Source organism: Parathielavia appendiculata (genome assembly GCF_033297405.1).
Source record: "Parathielavia appendiculata strain CBS 731.68 unplaced genomic scaffold N657scaffold_53, whole genome shotgun sequence".
NCBI lineage: Eukaryota > Fungi > Ascomycota > Sordariomycetes > Sordariales > Chaetomiaceae > Parathielavia > Parathielavia appendiculata.
In genome coordinates, this window is record NW_026944272.1 from 12,037 (window position 1) to 29,392 (window position 17,356).

The following is a 17,356-nucleotide window of genomic DNA, read 5'->3' on the forward strand; positions in this document are numbered from 1 at the left end:
TCTGGTTGGAGTTTTTTGACTTCTTGCAATGCTTGCTATCTTATCGGCCACTTTTAAGTGGGGCCGGGTCAGACTCAACTGTTCTTGCGGGCGGCGGGGCGAATCGCTCAGGCTTCGCCAGCTGAGATGCTGGCATTCCCGCGTCACTTCTCCCACGAGCATCAACATCTCAGATGTTGATCAACCACTGTCATGGGCCGACCTATCAAAATCTCATATCTTGGTGTGCGCAAGGCCAGCCTCAGCAGGCCCACGAGTGGGCTGGGCGCCATATGAAGGAAATTGGATACTTTACCGTATGCACTCGCCCGATGCACACAATTCCTTTGCCCGATCCGCCAAACGTTCCAGCTCCAGTTTTCTGAGCTCCGTCTGCGGCGCGCACAGAGCTACCGGGCTGTTTTGTCTGCGATAGGATGTGTAGGCCACCCTGTGGAGGTTATGAACCGGATGAAACTATACGGTATTTCATTACGGGGGCACGGGCTATCTAGACAAAAGCACGGTTGGAAGAGCACAACCCCCGAGATCCCTTCCATCTACCCATGTCCGGTTCACGTTAGATGGTGCCACTGCCGTCGCTGTTGCAACTCGTTTCATCAATGAAATCATTGCATGGGCGGGTGCAAGACTCCAAAGTGAGTGGAGCCTTGCCGTGTGGATGGCCCATCTAACTCAATGATGCCTTCTCAGGCTTGTCATTTGTACTTTATCTGGATCTCTGATCATAGTACTGTTGAATAGCTTAGGAAGCTGAGTTGAAATTCAGAGATACTCACAGATTCTTCCTCCCAGGCCGTATATTGTTGCGACGGCAACCAACATAGAGTGCCTCACGGGGATATGCCGTACCAGCTGAGGATTCAGCTCTGCTGTGCAAGGCCGTCTCCGCCATCCCGACTTAAATGCCTCCAGAGGTGCCCGAAGCGACAAGCGCGACTCCAAGTGCATCATCGATTCCGTGCTCAGACATCAACATAGGTACCCACTCGGACTTCTGCCTCCATGGATGGTTTGAGGCGGAATCCTACGGCCCGGCTGTACACCGAATGCCCAGGCCGCATGGACAAGTGAGATCATGGCATCAACTTAGTAGACATGGCTTTACTTTGATTATCGGAGCGAGACTCACATATCGGTGGAACATATAAATCTCAGACGGGGCGAGCTCGACCCAGGCAGGTGAAACAGTCTCCGGGTATGTCTTCTAGGTCATACGAAGAGCCAATAAATAGACTGTGCGCCTCGTATCGATCTGAGCACGACCGGCAAGACGCGCCTCAAATCAGTTGTCGATGTCATACTGAACGTAAGTCAGGAGGACCAAGCTAGCTTCCGTCCATGACTGTTGACACCCTCGAGCCCAACAGTTCGGCCTCCGATGCTCAATCAGGCCTGTGCACAACTCTCGACCACATAAAAAGCCCGTCGGCTCGTCTATGATTTCGGCTGGTCATGCCTTACCCACATCTCAGTTTCTTTTCGCTCGGAAGACAAAGGGGAACCGGGGTAAGCGGCCTACTCCCATCAGCGTCACCCTCTGCTGACAACCTCCAGATGGCGCTGTCGACCCTCCTAACCGTAACTCTTCTCTTCCTCACCAGTCCCGCGTCTACCAGCCCCACCAACCATCCGCACGCCCTCGCCTTCCCCGACAGACGCCAACATGGCCTCCCAAAGCGGGCATCAATAGACTGCCCCATTGCGTGGCCAACCCCACGCTCCAACCCACCCAATACTAAGCCACCCTACCCGATCCAACTTACCCTAACCCCTTCCAACACCACCGGCAGCTCGGACTCTTCATTCACGGAATCAACCGTCGAACTAGTCTTTGCCCTCCCCAATAACGCCACCGGGCCCTCTTCGTCCACAACAACCACCGCCGGATCGTCCGTCTCGAGTACTCGCTCCCTCGGATCGTCCAGCTCCAGCACCCGCTCTGCCGGATCAGCCACCTCCAACACCTCCACCGCCTCACCAACCTCCAGCAGCGGCACATTCGTGTCATCCACCTTCAGCACACAGTCTACAGCATCAACCGCTTCCAACACCATCAGCACACAGTCTACAGCATCAACCACTTCCAGCGCCATCAGCCCACAGTCTACAGCATCAACCGCTTCCAGCACCACCTGGTTGGGGTCGACCGCATCACCAACCTCTGGCACCGGCTCCATCGCATCAACCACTTCCAGTACCTGGTCCACCGCATCGTCGACCTCCAGCGGCGGCTCCACAATCACAACATCAGCCATTTCCAGCACCTGGTCAGGGTCTACCGCATCACCAACCTCCGGCAGCAGCTTCACAACATCAACCACCGCCGGCACCTGGTCTAGCGCATCGTCAACCTCGAGCAGCAACCCGACATCCACCACTTCTAGCACCTGGCCGGGGTCTAGTGCATCATCAGTCTCCAGCAGTAGTGACATAATATCAACCACTTCCGACACCTGGTCAGGGTCCACCGCATCATCAACCTCCGGCGGTAGTTTCACAACATCAACCACTTCCGGCACTTGGTCCACCGCATCGTCAACGTCCAGCAGCAGTCCAACCACATCAACCTCTTCTAGTACCTGGTCCACCGTCACATCATCAAGCTCGGGTAACCGGTGGTCCCCCACCACCGCGTCATCCACCTACTCTAGTGAGGCTAGCGAGGCTAGCTCCGGCTCTGTCGCTTCCTCGAGCTCAAGTACTAGGCCTCCCGCCGCAGTACACACAGGTCTGTTCGGCCCCTCTGACGAGTTTGACGAGTTTGTAGACAACTCTGACGACTCTTCTGACTACTTTGAAGATGGCGATGGTAGTCACCGCGGCAACAGCAATGGGGGCAGCAACGGGCCCGGCGGCGGCGGCGGCGGCACGACGAAATCCCGCCGCGACACCCAAACCGAGTGCATCCTCTTCCTCGACCTGTCCAACCCCTCTGCCAAAGTCACGGGCGCGGCCATGGTCTACATCTACGCGCTTGACGGGCCCGCGGCGGGGTTAATGGTCGGCGCGGCGCGTTTCGAGGCCGGCGCCGTGGTGTCGACGCTGTACACGTTTGCGTGTCGCGCCGAGGAGGTCGGGTTCCGGTTAGAGGCTGTCGCGGACGGTTCCAGTGATAGTCAGCAGAGTGTGGGGTTCTTGCAAGGGAATGAGCTTGGGACGGGGCTGGGAGTGAGGTTTGGGTGTTAAGCAGCTACAACCTGGAAAACCGCGTTGTGTATCAGTCTGGTGCCACTCGAGCGGGTTGGCTTTGCCTACCTCCGAGTGAAGGTTGAGATGGAAGGGAGGAAGAGTTCAAGGGAATACTGGCTGGGACATGCCAAGTCTCGAGCCAAGGAGTTGTGAATATGTAGTCTATTATTTGCTCTGGTTAAGTAGTTCGTAATGTGATGTTTTGAACCTGGGTCCAATGATGCCGTCTATTCGGAGTGGAAAGCTTCCGGAACTAAACCAACTGGACTGATGACAGCGGCGTGATACAATTCAAGGTTCCTGGGGTACTGATCTACTTTCAATAAGTTAACCAGGCGGATTTCCCAAGTACTGAAGTGCTTAACTACTCTCAGTGTTTTCAGACCGCAATCCGCAACCCGAAACAACTGAATCACACGTTCAGGGCCGGGGCCATTGAGCTGAGAAAACTTTCGTGTGATGGCGAAAGGCTTTGTCCTGGTAATAAGATCATTCATGTTGGGGGACTGACAACCAGCTGCCCAATAACCTGAACCAAAGTCTTTCGAGTTCTCAGTGTCAACTGGAATTTTTAGTTACGTTGACTTCTCCAATTTGTTAAGTTCCCTTCCTCATCTCGCCAAGTCATGAGTCCACACTGGCAGCCCTTGTTCGAAATTGATCCTGAGGGAATCTGTTCAAATTGGCTGAAATACCTTGGCCGTTGAATAAATGCGAAAATCTTTCTCCTTGGATGTTAACAAAGTATGCACGACAAGATGGTGCTATTGCCTGCATGACCGCCGTGAAACAGCAAGCATCGAGGTAACCTTACTTACACCAAAGCTGGCTGCCGAGTCTGGCTGCCGGCTTGCAAGGTTTCCCCACGTGCCCCTGACGGCATTCATATAACCTTCTGTGCAATATACCTCGGCTTCTATGTCGGTTGCCCAGCACACACGCATTCAGTGTAGCATCGTCTGTTTTACCCGCCTCGTCGCGCATCATGCGGAGCAACGGGCACCAAAAAGGGAAATTCTCCTCAACAACTCCGGATTCTGGCACGCTTGGGCTGTTTGAACTTGCCGACTGCCATTGCCATCCAGCTGTTACCGCAGCGATGGGTTTGCTATAAAACATGGACGGTTCCAGCCCGGACTGTCAAAGGAGTACCATATGAGACATAAAACTCGTCGTGAACTTGCTTGCCTATTGTTACCTCTGAAGCCACCCAACCCATCATGTTCCTTCAGACCATCCTCGGGTTCGTTGCCACGGCGGCGACGTGCCTCGGCGCCTCGCTGCAGCAAGTCAGCAATTTTGGACGCAATCCGACGAACATCCAGATGTTCATCTATGTCCCCGACAGGGTGGCCACCAATCCAGCCATCATCGTGGCGGTAAGTCTTCCTCCTCTATCTTGAACCCTACCTTAGCGCAGCCCTCGCTGACAAGACTCATCTCCCAAGCTCCACGGCTGCGGCGGCACCGGACAACAATGGTTCAGCGGCACCAGGCTGCCGTCATACGCCGACTCCAACGGCTTCATCCTCATCTACCCGAGCACGCCCAACCAGAGCAACTGCTGGGACGTGCAGAACCCGGCCAGCCTGACGCACGGCCAGGGCGGCGACGCGCTCGGCATCGTCAGCATGGTCAACTACACCATCGACCGGTACGCCGCCGACCGCGCGCGTGTCTACGTCATGGGCTTCTCGTCCGGCGGCATGATGACCAATGTCCTGGCCGGTTCGTATCCGGACGTGTTCGAGGCCGGTGCTGCCTACTCGGGCGTGCCGCATGCTTGTTTTCTCGGTGCGTACCTTCTACTTTCAAGTTGAAACGGGATCGTCGCCCGGGAGTGTTGCTATGGCGGCGACTGTGAATTAGGTTTGTCAACCCCTCCAGAATTGTTGGCTGACTGGACACTTTCCGAATCAGGTGCCCCCTCTGCTACGCCGTTCAGTCCGAACCAGACCTGTGCCCAGGGCTTGCAGAAGCCGGCGCAGGAGTGGGGAAATCTCGTCCGAAACTCGTTCCCAGGGTACACTGGCCGCCGGCCGCGGATGCAGATCACCCACGGGCTGGCCGATACCCTCGTGCGACCGCAGTGTGCCTTTGAGGCTCTCAAGCAGTGGTCTAACGTGTTGGGCGTCGAGTTCAGTCGGAACGTGACGGGCGTCCCCTCGGCGGGGTGGACGCAGCAGGTGTATGGAGACGGCACCAAGCTGCAGGGATTTTTTGGGCAGGGTGTCGGCCATACGCCGTCGGTCAACGAGGCGCAGTTGCTGAAGTTCTTCGGCCTGATCAACTGACGGGTGCCAGTCATGCCGGTTGAGTCTGTATGAATGCAACTCTGCTCGTGACGCAGATTCGGCAAACCATGATGGCCAGAGTAACGCAAGAGAATCAAAGGAGTCTGGCCGATAATCAAGTCAGGATCAACTGATCGGTGTTGGCGTTCCCAACTCCTGTCCTGTGTCACGGTGTCAGTGTCACTAACAAAGACCAATTAGAAGACCACAAAATACAGAAGAGTTTATCTAATCAGAGTTGTCCGAGGTAGGTCAGTAGGTTATAGATCGCCCTCAGTTGTACCATCCCATGCCTGAAAATTCTTGGCCGTCCAACTGGAAAGCCTGGATAAAGGCTCCCCAGTCTGGCACCTCGTTGAGATCGCCATTCCACTCGTTGTCCCCGCCCACAGACATACCCCCCAAGACCCCCGGGCCCCACGGCGTGCCAACCGCTTCGGCAAGTTGCCCCTGACGGTGTGCCACAGGAGCATTGGGATCTTGACCAACTCCATTACCACCGCTACCCCCTTCGCGTCCGGCAGCCTTGGTTTTCGCATCCCGCATCACCTCAGCTTTGCGCCTCAACGCAGCCAGGATGGCTCCCTTGTGTCCCTGCCCGTCTCCCATCTCCTTGTTCTCGGTAAACCACCGATCCACCGTTACCCACGCCCGTTCCACGTTGGGCCCCTCGGGCTGCACGCAGAGATGCCAGAGCAGGTACATGACGACGTGGTACTCTGGATTCGTCCGCCACAGCCACGAGTACGGCCTCAGCATCTCGTCGCCCCATATCTGCAGCGCCAGGTCCAGCACGTCAAGCGCCTCGACCAGGTCCCTCTCCGTCGGCATCATGTCGCGCGAGCTGTTACCATCGTCGCTATGCTTGCGGTATTTCAGCGCCAGCCACTGCTGCCGGGACACGAGGTCGGCATTTTGCATCGCTAGGCGCGAGGTCAGCAGCGCCAGCCGGTGGCGGGGGATGACGGGGTTGCAGCCGGCGAGGAGTTCGTCGACGCGCTGCCTCGCCTCCTGGATGATTTGCACTCGGACGGACTCGTCCGGCGGAGATGTGGGTGTTGCGGCGGCGGCGATGCTGCCCAGCCGGCGCACGGCGCGCGTGATTTCGAAGTTGGCGAGGGGCAGTGTCATGGCCGTGAAGACGCCGGAGCGGGGAGGCGGGAGGGCGGGCATGTCGGGGCGGAGGTCGGTGTCGTCGATCGGGAGAGGCAGGCGGGCGTCGGAACGCCGGGAGCAGAATCCCTGGAGGCCGAAGTCCTCGGCTGCGCGGCCGTCGCGGCTGATGATGTGCCACCAGACTCGCCGGCGGAGTTCGGCCTGGAACGGGGGCAGGCCGAGCCGTTCGCCGTCACGGTGGAGGCCCAATGCCTGTGCGATACGGAGGGCCATGCCGTTGAGAATCCAGATGCCCTTGCCGCGGCTGTGGAGCTGGAGCGCCGACAGGTAGAGAGTCAAGGCGCAGAGCATCGGGAAAGTGGGCTTATCCAGCACCTCCGCTTCGGCCAAGGCCTGCTCGAAACCGGTTTTGCATCGGAACTGCACTGTGAAGGGATCGTCTTGCTGCAGCAGCGCCTGGGCTTCGGTCGGCTGGAGGACGGCCATGGCGGCAAAGAAGACGGAGTAGCACATGGCCAAGTCCTCTGGCTGAGCCCCCGCCGGATTCTCAATGGTAGCACATATCCTGACCTCCTCTGTGGGGACGTGCAGGATCTTGATGCCGGAGCATGCCTCAATCCTCTCGAGATACGTGTTCCAGAGCCTCAGGGCCGTCTGCTTGTGCGGGAAGTAGCTGGAGCATGGCTGCGAGGACGCCGCAGATAGTATCCCCATTGGGTTGTAAATGGAAAAACGGGACAGGAGTTCCTGTTCACTGGCCGGTGGGGTGGTCAAGACGTTTTGGATGTCCTTTTGCTGCTCAATCATCCTAGAGTGGAGCGGCTCGTTGAAGTACTCGCTGTGCGAGCCCTTTTGGACCAGAATCTCGTCTCCAAAGTAGTGCTCAGCCTCCCCCGGTGTGGCTGCGGTCGTCGTTGGACGCCCAGCAGGTGGCTGAGGGGGGTTGGACGAAGGGGCCCCAGCTGCCGGTGTGGGTTCAAGGAGTGATGCCGATGGTACTGGGAGGCGCTTCTCCAGGGTATAGAGACAGTTTGCTACCCAGGCCATGGTCGTCTTTCTAGGGCGCTGAATCCGCTGCCCAATTGGCGGATAGGTGCATAGCTTGCCGCTACGGGCACAGCGAACGCACGGCTGGCCCTTGTCACAGCGAACCTTGCGCCGGTGACAGTTGTAACACGAGCGTGGAGTAGGGTTGTCCAGCGGGTCGGACCGCTCGGTGGCCTCGGCCGCCGCAACGGTATCAGGACGGTTGGCACCCATAATGTTACTGACAGAATTGAGAACGAATATAAAAATACGACCTTCTCCCTCGTGGTTGGCGTCTCTGATTTCCGAGAATGAGGGGACAGATTGGGAAGGGTCGAAGTCCCTTTCCTGGAGCGCGGCGCGGTCTTTCAAAAAGGCCGAAGCCGAGGCCTCGGCGAGAATCAGCCAATGATGGCTAACCTCGGCGATAAAATGCCGCAGCGGCGCCGAGGGCGGCATGCTCCCATTGGTCCATGGGCCCCCTTTCTTCTCGCCACGGATAACAACTCTGGAGACAAACACGCCATGTCGGTGATGAGAGTACGCGACAATGAGAGCACGAGGCAGCGCACGATATCTAATATGGAGTTTGGCGCCGGGCGAAATGCCCCTATAGACCTTACATTATTGCGAACGGCAACATTTATTCCCATCATGTCCGCAATGGAGAGCCTTATTCGACATCATCTTGTCTTCACTCCCGAGTCCTCGGTGGCTTCAGCCCTTCCGCCTCGTTCGCATAATTTACCTCGATTGTGACTCTCAAATGAGATTGGAATTCTATTACAATACAACGGTAGTTTGTTTGTTAGCGTGAAACTTCCGTGATAGGTATTACACCTCATCTTCCTTCACTTTGACCTTATATTGTTACTTTTTTTCTTCCCTTACTTCCCTCCCTCCTTCCTTCCTTCCTTCCTTCCTTCCTTCCTTTCTTTCATCTTCCTCTTTGTTTCATCATCCCCTTCGTTCTCGTCTTCACCTTTATCTCTCTCATTCTCCTCCTCTTATATTCTGTCTTTATATTCCAAGTGCTCCGCCATGTGCCAAGCTAACGAACAAACCAGGGTTGGATTGTAGAGAATGATTCGCAGCACTTGCTCGCCCAACGCCACGCCGCTAGCAAACGGTGATGCGAAGCTCGGGCCCGAATGGGACCAGACCGTGACAGAGGACTCGGATGGGACAAGCCGTGCTCGGCTGCCCAGCAATGAACCACCATCAGAGCGAAGCGCCCCAGACGCAACTCCGGTTGGCCAAGCCCCTGACGGCGGGGCGGCCGCCTGGCTGGTGGTTTTGGGGGCATGGTGTGCTCTGTTCTGTACCGCTGGATGGGTCAACAGTGAGTGGAGGCTGATTTCGCCCACTGCCACATCGTTCCGCAAAGGTACCTTACTTACAACAGGATATTGACAGGCATTGGTGTCTTCCAAGAACATTATCAGACAGAGATGTTCAGCGACTATGATCCAAGCACCATTGCGTGGATACCTTCACTGCAGGTGTTCTTCTTGTACGGCATGGTATGCGCCACCTCTCCCATCCCATGGTCAGTCTCGCGCTAACCTGGGCCTCACCCTAGGGACCCATAGTTGGTGCACTATACGATAAGTTCGGCCAAAGATGGCTGGTTTTCCTCGGAAGCGTGCTCCATGTCTTGGGCCTCATGATGGCGAGCCTTGGCACCCAATATTACCATATCCTTCTTGCCCAGGGCTTTTGTTCGGCTCTCGGCGTCTCCATGATCTTTCAACCAGGTGTGTAACATACCCCGACGTGCCCCATGATTCGTTGTAGCCGCTCACAGGCCTCAGCCCTGAATTGTGTTCATGGATGGTTCAGCACCAAACGAAGCACTGCGTTCGGCATTGTCATGACGGGGGCCAGCGTTGGTGGTATCATCCTACCCGTCATGCTCACCCGTCTCATTCACGACCTCGGATTTGCCTGGTCCATGCGGATCTCTGCTTTTTCCATTCTGGTTCTTTTGGCCGTCGCCAACCTCACCGTCCGGACCTACGACTCCTCCGCGCAACGGCCGACTCCCTCCAGGTCCGCATACCTGAAGCCATTCACCGAAACCGAATTTGTTCTGGTTGCATTTGGGTTTCTCTGTCTGACGTATGGCATCTTCGTGCCCATCGACTTCCTGCCTGCCTCGGCCCTCCACGCCGGCATGGCTCGCGGCCTGTCCCAGGACCTGGTGCCCATCTTCAACGCCGGGTCTTTGGCGGGGCGTCTTGCAGGAGGCTACATCGGAGACCGAGTCGGGTGCTTCAACGCCTTCACTGGAACTTGCTTCCTCACTGGCGTCTGGATCCTGGCCCTCTGGATCCCGGCCGCGAGCGACGCGGCCATGGTCGCGTTTGCAGTCCTCTTTGGCTGCTTCTCGGGCGGATATGCATCGCTCCTGTCGCCCGTCATGGCACAGATCTCGCCCATGTCGGAGATTGGGTTCCGGACGGGGATTGTTCTCTTCATGGCGTCCATCGGCGGGCTGACGACCAACCCAATCAGTGGAGCCATCTTGAACGGGGAGGACAGCGGGTGGCTGGGGGTCAAAATCTTCGCCGGCGTCTTTGCGTTGCTCGGTACTTTCATGTTCTGTGTTGCTTCGGCGAGGGTCCGCCGGCCGGGATGGAAGAAGCCCAATGTTAGCTGACCAAGTAGACCGCACGACGGGGGGCAGGGTATAGAAAGACCATCAATTGTGGGAACGGCTCATCTCCCATCGCTCACCCGCGCGGTCCCCCGGCTCTGGACGATTACCAATCGGCGACTGGAAGGAGGCTCGAGATTGGGATCTTGGTGACTTGGCCCAACTGAGCTCAGGCTTCTTGATTGTCAAGCCACCGGTCAAGAAAACCTCTGTCAAGCTTGGCCTGCCTCATGGGGCTTGTTTTCCAGATAGAGAATCCATCAACACGCTTCAGAGCCTTCATCATGCAATTGTTGACGGGCGGATTGAGAACGGGTTGAGTAGAGTCTATAGGGACAAGCCCAGCTTGGTCTTTGGATGCCGTTACATGCACGCAATGGTACCATGATTGAGTCCGCAAACTGCGAGACCTGACGGTGGGCCCGAGTCGCCCATCCTAATCGATGTCATGATCAGGACAGGTTTGGTGTACACCCCCTGCTATGTCCCGATCAGGCAACTGCTCTCTGGTTGGTTCATTCAGATTTCAGCCCGAGCTGTTGACCAGGCTGTGGATTCATACTGGAATTGTGGAGCATTGGAGCAGCCCGACTCCAACTGGGTTTGTCAGCTGTTATTGCATTGTTCGTAGCCCCATATCCGGACGCCCATTTCAGCACTAACCTAAGATACTACATCCCAGTTCCCCTTTTCCATTCCAGGAAACCACTCTCCCATTGGCTGTTGAGACTAGCGAACAAGTTAAACATCAAACACCTACGGACTAGGTCATTGACGAGAAAGAAGGAAGGAGACTGGAAGCTTCCGTTGCGGACATAGGACGAGTTGCCATCTCCGGATATGAGACACTATCATGAATACCTAGATTCGTCAGCAACAGATCTGGAACGTCGCCGTGTACCTTCAGTATCGCAGCAACCCAGGAAGATGTATAAAAGGAAGAGCCGGCTTGTCGCTCCCAATCCCTCAACACCCACACACAGAGTCTATCAGCGAGCAAAGACGAACCGCTTGAGCATTCCCATTAGGCCGCACCAACCACACATCACCAGTCAACGAGCAGCCTACCTTACTCCTGTCCAGCAACCATGGTCTCCCAACGCCGCAACCTCCCCCTGCTAGCCACGCCCGAGACCTGCTCCGGGCGCACGTACATCGTGACGGGCGCCAATTCGGGCATCGGCCTCGAAGCCGCCCGGCACCTGGCCTCGCTCGGCGCCGGAAAAGTCATCCTCGGCGTGCGTAACCTTGTTGCCGGCGAGGCCGCCAAGCGCGACATCGACGAGTCGGCCGGTACGGCGGGGACGGACGTCATCCAGGTTTGGCAAGTTGACTTGTGCAGCTACGACAGCGTGCGGGCCTTTGTCAAGCGCGCGGCCGACGAGCTGGATAGGATCGACGCGGTCATCGAGAATGCCGGGCTGACGCTGTCGGTGAGGGAGATGGCCGAGGGCCATGTGAAGCCTCTGACAGTGAATGTGCTCAGCACGTTTCTCATGGCCGTGCTCTTGCTGCCCGTGATGAGGGAGAAGGCGAAGAAGGTGGAGGGCGTGGTGCCGAGGATTGTGGTGGTCGGCAGTACGTATGGGTTCGAGGCCACTTGCAAGGCCGACTGGGAGGGGATCAAGGAGGATCCGATCAAGGGCATGGATGACGAGGGAATGGCGCCTCTCAAAACGTGAGGTCGCTCCCTTGAGTGAGATATTGTTGTTTGCAGTGAGGTGTGTGGCTAACGTTCGGCCATTTGAATAGGTACGCCCTCACCAAGCTCATGGAGGCGTTTGCTATCCGCCACCTCGCTCGCGAACTGGTGCCGGTCGAAAAGACGGGTGTCATCGTGAACCTCATTTGCCCCGGGTTGTGCATCACCAACCTTGTCAGAAGTACCCCGCAGGACTTCAAGGACATGATGCATCAAATGTATGCCGCGGTAGGGCGAACTGCCGAGGACGGTAGCCGCACGTTGCTCCATGGGGCTGTGGCTGGTCCCGAAAGCCATGGGAAGCTGCTTCACTCTTGCGAGGACGGGGAGTAAGTCGGCTCAACACTTCCAGGTTGATGACCTGAGCTGGTAGTGAGCGTGAGCTGACAGAGCCACAGGCCAGATGTTCCCGACTGGGTGAAGGACGACACAACGATGCAGAAACGCACCTGGGAGGCCATTGCCAACGAATTGGAGACTGCAGAGCCTGGTTGCGTGGCAAGGATGTTGGACTGTGCTTGAGTCTCGCATTCGATGGGCAAGTCCCAGAGTATTTGGCTTATTGAAATAGTTATCTATTTTTGTCAGTATCTAGCTCAGAATAGTACCTTGCTCCTCTCCCAATGCACCCGCCCCTTCCTTCCATGCAGCGCGTCAATCCATGGAAACCTCTCCAACACGCTTGTCACACTCTCCCAGTCAGCATCCACCAAGCCCAGGGAACGCATCACCTCACCCGTCTTGACAGCCACCCACCCGCCGCTAGCATACCTAACCTCAAACACACCGGAAGAAACTCCGACGAACAACATCCACAGCAACAGCTCCCCCAAAGCCACACTCTCATCATCCATCCCATTCCTGCTGAGGGGCAGACAAGAAGTAATCACGTCCCTCGCAGCCTCCTCCACCCACCGCAGCGGCCCGCTGGTAAGCCTCCCACAGCCCCCTCCCCACAGGAAACTCGCCACGAACGCCACTAAGCCGACACTCGCCGCTCGCTCCTCGAGGCTGCCGCCCTCTTTGCACGGCATTGCGAGGGTACCTGCAGTGAAGCTGGCCGCTAGGCTGGGGCGAGCGACCAGCGGCGACAGCGCCTGCAGCCGGAAGCCCAGCAGGATGAAGGTGTCGTGTACGGCGCTGCTGGCGAGTTTGGCGCAGCCGGAACCGGAGGTCGAGGCGGCTTGCAAGAGGCGGGCGATATGGGTTGCGTCGCGGAGGACGGCGGCGAGGGCGGGTGTGTGAGCTGGGAAGCGGAGGGATCGGTTGTGGGCGTCGAAAGTTTGGGCGGCGGGCGTAGCGAGGAAGGGTGGGTTGAACTCAGAGAGGGCGATATTGGTGATGGTGATGCAGGAATGGTTTTGCCTTGCCATTTGCGCAGCGTCGTCTGGCGTGAAACGCGTCGGCGTGCCGAGCGTGAGCGAGTATTCGACGTCGGCTCTGTGCAAGGCGAAGTTTAATCAACAGACACATTTACCATAGACGAGAGAGATGGGCGACTCAGGTGGCATCTTACCTAAAGATCTTGCGAGCCAAGTCTGGTCTTGTTTTGACCAAGCTGCGGAGGCCGCCGCGCAATTCAAGTATCCGCTGCACACCGTTGAGATGCACCAGACCGCGGTGGTACTCGCCTTGGTAGCGTTCATACAGCCCCAAGACGAGCACGACGATCAGGGTCTCATCGGTGAAGGCGTCCCGTCCAGAAAGGCGGGAATTGATCATGCGAAGCGCGAGACAGTTGTGGCGAACTCGAGCGGTCAAGCTGTCCTTATCAACGCTGCTAACAGTGGGCGCCAGAAGGTTGGGGAAAGCGGCCATGAATACCGCCATGGCTCCATGGAAATCTTCATTTTGGCGTGGTGAGCAAAGTGGATATCTCTCGGATCATAGAACTCCCTTGGAACTCACAGGCTTCATCCACGAACATGGGCTGGACCCATATTGTATGAGACTCAGTGACATAGTCGAGCGCGCTGTCCAGCTCGCGCGGGTGCCGCATTTCGGAGAAGAAAGAAATGGCTAGAGGTAGATGGAAAAGAAGCCGTCAGGACCCTGCTGTTACAAATGAAGTGTTGGAGGTCGAAAATGTGATGGCTTACCCCTGAGAATCAGAGGAACGCTTCCTTTTGCAGCGTTGGCATCGTGTTCCCAGTGACCCGGATACCAAGGCAGGGTTACCAGAGGGAGGCTCGATGTGCTGGGCCGTGTCTGTGGTTGAGTAAGTACAGTCTGGATTCTTGTGCTTTGTGTCTCCGTTGTGATTGTCTTGCTCGGCCGCTGCAAGTTTCTCCTCGAGGGCCTGTTGACTTTCTTGCCTGCGTTCCGTCCCTTGGCCACATGGCTGCGAATCTGCTTCCTCAAGGCCCTGTCAATCGTGCCGTTGTTATCGATGAATTCGAAATTCATTCTGTCTCAGAATATGTTCCGGAGCTTTTTGCACATAAAAGTTCCCTGGCTGCTCACAAGCGCCCAAAACTGGTAGCTTTGAAGACAGAAAACCGCCCCCTTTGAACAACAACGAAGACCAAAAGCTGTCGCTCTTGTAGGAGGGCGGAAACGCGAATCTGGACCGAATAATCAACTTCCTTGTTTGGGGTTCAAGTTGCTGACTCAGCAACACATGGGTCACGTGCCAAAACGCTATCTGGAAATAAACGGTAGAGAGCACGTACCCGCTCAGATTTTACAGTTCCGTTTCTCAGCTCCGTTTTCACATCAACGTCGCGGTGTGATTCCAACATTCGCCTTGTAACCGTGAGTTCCGCCAACGCGTCGCGAATCTTTATCCCTAGCCAACCAAACGCATTTGCGGCCCTCCTCTATGTGTCTTGGCAACTTGCAACAAGAATGATTCTGAAGATGCTGAAATGCCCGGGGTTGCAGGCCGTTACGACGGTCTTGCAGAGTGCTCCCTGTAATAGCCCATTCCTTGGCGACCCGGCGAACGGATCGGCCAGCTTGGACCTGCAAAAGAGCCTTGTAAAGCTGTACCTCAGTATAGTTGGTCATTTTGAAAATGGAAGATATCGCTTACCAAGTTGTGATTTGGCCTATTGGAGCTGGGACGACAGCGATCGAGACGATATGGCGTAGTCACGTTCCGCAATACGCTTATCTCACCTGCATTGTGTCTCTTATGCCGACAGTCCAGTGACTCCCCACCTTCGGAAAGACTGCAGTACTGAGAGCGAGATGCGGATGCGATCCAGCACATTCAAGAGGCTAATAAGCTCCCGAGGGACTGCTTGGAATATGGGGTCAAGAACGTCACGCTCGAGCATCTCCACGACGTCCACGGCTACTCTGTCTAGAAGTTTATAGTCCGAGGATCTGAACACGAAATTTTCGTTTTCCAGCAGGTGCCTTTCAGCGCGGCCGAGGTATCCATGGAGGTCAAATGCTTGTACGTCGGTGCCAAGAACACGGTGAGCGGGTCGGAGCTCCTGGACTTGCTCTACGGCGATCCGACGGTGTGGGCTCCATCTCGCCTACCGTCAGGTACTTGCAATGCCGAGGATCTTACCATTCACGGGCCCGAGTTGCAAGAATCTGGTGTGTCGGATCTATGCTTGCCGCCCAGTCTCCTTCAGTGGCCGATTTGCCCAGATGGCGTAACCATGAACCAGGGCTCCGAATGGACGCCGTTCCCTGTGTCGCCGCTCAGAGACAAGACAGCGATGACTTGGGAGAGCCCTCCAGCTAAGGCGCAAACGTCCGTTAAGGAGGAGGTCCAGGGCAGAGTGCGGAAGCTGCGTCGGAAGGGGAGGACATCTGGTTCATAGGTGCGCGTTAGATGTAGTAATGGTGGAAATCAACCCAAGGACGCAACTATCTAACGTTAGGTCCTAATGACGATCAAAGCCCACAAAGTTCAACATACCATACTAGACGCCGTTCTCACCCCCAGTACTTCCGTATCGTTTAACGGGATGACACTAGCCGGCACCCGTGGTAGACCGTTGAGGGAGGCTTTCTACCGGTATGACCGTTACCTCGATATCAATCACCTTTCGGCCCAAGAACTCTACAGACTTGATATCTGCCCTGACCGCAATTCATCTCGTCGTGGAGCCCGAGTCAGTCACAGTCCACGTCCTCTCGCAATTTCCGTCGGGGGCCCAGATCCAAGCATCGGCCGCTGCCTCTCGTAGATATTCTCGACAACACAGAGCTAGTATCCTCTGAGCTGACGCAAGATCGGACATGTTTTCCATCGTCGAGCTGCTCCTGGAGCAAACTTTGTAAGGATACACGAGCGCAAACCAAGCTCCGCGCTTGGGTTGGTCACGCCACCAGATTCCCTCGAAGGCATCGAGGGTGTATCGGGACAAGCCCTCTTGCTCCGGGAAGAGCAGCGAATTTGTCGACCTTTTGGCACCCCCAAACAATGATAAACCCTTCGTCCCCTTGTCCAAGCTTAAAGCCGATGACGCCGCATATGACAGGGCTGTGGTTAGGAGAGGCCATCAAACCAAGAGCAGCCTGATGTGATTGGCAGGGTTTATTTTTGGTTGTGTATCCTTTCATGAAAAGCAAGTGTCTGAGGAAGTGAAAGAATTATGGGACTTGGAACATGATGTTTTGCCATGGAGAACTGGGGAAGGAGCTGGCACGATGCCCGTACACGTGAAGGTGGGGCCCTGAATCGCCCCCGTTGGGTATGTTCGTGCGCCTGCAAACAGCAAGACGCAATTCAGCAGCTCTCCGAGGGGCTGAGACAAGCCCGAGACCAGATAGACGCCCTCGTACGCAACGCAGCCCCTCCCCATACAACTCAGACGAGCCCAAGGGCGTCATACGCGGAGGTTGCTCGCACGCCACCAGCAAGCCAACCGAGTGGACTGCGAACCATCTCCCTGTCGAACACAACGCCGACGACCTTCACGGATACCCTGTTCTGCACGGTTGATACATCCAGAGTGGAGCAAAGTGAGAAAGGGAAAGTCCAAGTGGCAGACATAAGAAAGGCAATCGAGGCAGAGATCCAGACACACGGGAACCAGGGAACTTGGCGCTGCGCAGCAGTAGTGAAGGAAGCCAGGAACCCAGAGCGGATCAGAGTGATCTGCAGGGACGAGAGCGAAGTTGCCCTTGTCAAAGAAGCAGCGCAGAAGATCACGGTGCCAGGAGTTCGCGTGTTGAGGGACCAGTTATACCCAGTGAGGATCGATAACGCCAACCGGACAGCAGTCCTTGATGCAGAGGGGAATATCCTCCCTGGAGCGGCGGAAGCACTGGGAAGAGAAAACGAAGTCAACATTGCCAAGATCGCCTGGCTCAGCAGGAAGGATGCTGGCAAAGCGTATGGCTCGATGGTTGTCTATGTAACCAAGGGCAGCGAAGCGAGACGGCTCCTGGATGCACGCT

At 56.4% G+C, this 17,356-nt stretch overlaps 7 protein-coding genes across 7 annotated transcripts; 4 read left to right on the top strand and 3 right to left on the bottom strand.

Annotated features, from left to right (window-relative positions):
* Nucleotides 1–1,005: 1,005 nt before the first annotated feature.
* Nucleotides 1,006–3,345, top strand: N657DRAFT_675656 (uncharacterized protein; the record flags this gene model as incomplete). Its single annotated transcript, XM_062795836.1, has 7 exons — nt 1,006–1,070; nt 1,179–1,198; nt 1,236–1,309; nt 1,905–2,336; nt 2,496–2,578; nt 2,664–3,176; nt 3,225–3,345. The coding sequence occupies 7 exons, from the start codon at nt 1,006–1,008 to the stop codon at nt 3,343–3,345; spliced, it is 1,308 nt and encodes a 435-aa protein (XP_062642023.1).
* Nucleotides 3,346–4,231: 886 nt separating this feature from the next.
* N657DRAFT_651471 (carbohydrate esterase family 1 protein) lies at nt 4,232–5,710 on the top strand. Its single transcript, XM_062794170.1, has 3 exons — nt 4,232–4,571; nt 4,641–4,986; nt 5,113–5,710. Exons 1-3 carry the CDS (start codon nt 4,413–4,415, stop codon nt 5,484–5,486), a joined length of 879 nt encoding a protein of 292 aa, XP_062642024.1. The 5' UTR covers nt 4,232–4,412; the 3' UTR covers nt 5,487–5,710.
* A 49-nt stretch (nt 5,711–5,759) lies between these two features.
* N657DRAFT_628720 (uncharacterized protein) lies at nt 5,760–7,921 on the bottom strand (the record flags this gene model as incomplete). Its single annotated transcript, XM_062790856.1, has 2 exons — nt 5,993–7,921; nt 5,760–5,920 (listed from the first exon to the last, which is right to left on the bottom strand). Exons 1-2 carry the CDS (start codon nt 7,860–7,862, stop codon nt 5,760–5,762), a joined length of 2,031 nt encoding a protein of 676 aa, XP_062642025.1. The 5' UTR covers nt 7,863–7,921.
* A 459-nt stretch (nt 7,922–8,380) lies between these two features.
* N657DRAFT_404253 (major facilitator superfamily transporter) lies at nt 8,381–10,470 on the top strand. The gene is made up of 5 exons (XM_062787204.1): nt 8,381–8,459; nt 8,696–8,970; nt 9,045–9,151; nt 9,211–9,385; nt 9,443–10,470. The coding sequence occupies exons 2-5, from the start codon at nt 8,712–8,714 to the stop codon at nt 10,288–10,290; spliced, it is 1,389 nt and encodes a 462-aa protein (XP_062642026.1). The 5' UTR covers nt 8,381–8,459; nt 8,696–8,711; the 3' UTR covers nt 10,291–10,470.
* Nucleotides 10,471–11,250: 780 nt separating this feature from the next.
* On the top strand, nt 11,251–12,511 carry N657DRAFT_628727 (NAD(P)-binding protein; the record flags this gene model as incomplete). Its single annotated transcript, XM_062790857.1, has 3 exons — nt 11,251–11,965; nt 12,040–12,318; nt 12,388–12,511. The coding sequence occupies exons 1-3, from the start codon at nt 11,376–11,378 to the stop codon at nt 12,509–12,511; spliced, it is 993 nt and encodes a 330-aa protein (XP_062642027.1). The 5' UTR covers nt 11,251–11,375.
* Nucleotides 12,512–12,548: 37 nt separating this feature from the next.
* N657DRAFT_404290 (uncharacterized protein) lies at nt 12,549–13,491 on the bottom strand. The gene has a single exon (XM_062787205.1). It carries the CDS (start codon nt 13,360–13,362, stop codon nt 12,586–12,588), a length of 777 nt encoding a protein of 258 aa, XP_062642028.1. The 5' UTR covers nt 13,363–13,491; the 3' UTR covers nt 12,549–12,585.
* A 10-nt stretch (nt 13,492–13,501) lies between these two features.
* N657DRAFT_583939 (uncharacterized protein) lies at nt 13,502–14,395 on the bottom strand (the record flags this gene model as incomplete). The annotated part of the gene is made up of 3 exons (XM_062789714.1): nt 13,502–13,833; nt 13,898–14,008; nt 14,089–14,395. 3 exons carry the CDS (start codon nt 14,393–14,395, stop codon nt 13,502–13,504), a joined length of 750 nt encoding a protein of 249 aa, XP_062642029.1.
* Between the last annotated feature and the right edge of the window lie 2,961 nt (nt 14,396–17,356).

Coding starts and splice junctions, on each gene's coding strand:
- N657DRAFT_651471 (XM_062794170.1), top strand. CDS start 4,413: ATGTTCCTTCAGACCATCCTCGGGTTCGTTGCCACGGCGGCGACGTGC. Junction 4,572..4,640: donor ATCCAGCCATCATCGTGGCG/GTAAGTCTTCCT, acceptor TCATCTCCCAAG/CTCCACGGCTGCGGCGGCAC. Junction 4,987..5,112: donor GCCGCATGCTTGTTTTCTCG/GTGCGTACCTTC, acceptor TTTCCGAATCAG/GTGCCCCCTCTGCTACGCCG.
- N657DRAFT_404290 (XM_062787205.1), bottom strand. CDS start 13,362: ATGGCAAGGCAAAACCATTCCTGCATCACCATCACCAATATCGCCCTC.
- N657DRAFT_404253 (XM_062787204.1), top strand. CDS start 8,712: ATGATTCGCAGCACTTGCTCGCCCAACGCCACGCCGCTAGCAAACGGT. Junction 9,152..9,210: donor TGTTCTTCTTGTACGGCATG/GTATGCGCCACC, acceptor GCCTCACCCTAG/GGACCCATAGTTGGTGCACT. Junction 9,386..9,442: donor CTCCATGATCTTTCAACCAG/GTGTGTAACATA, acceptor CACAGGCCTCAG/CCCTGAATTGTGTTCATGGA.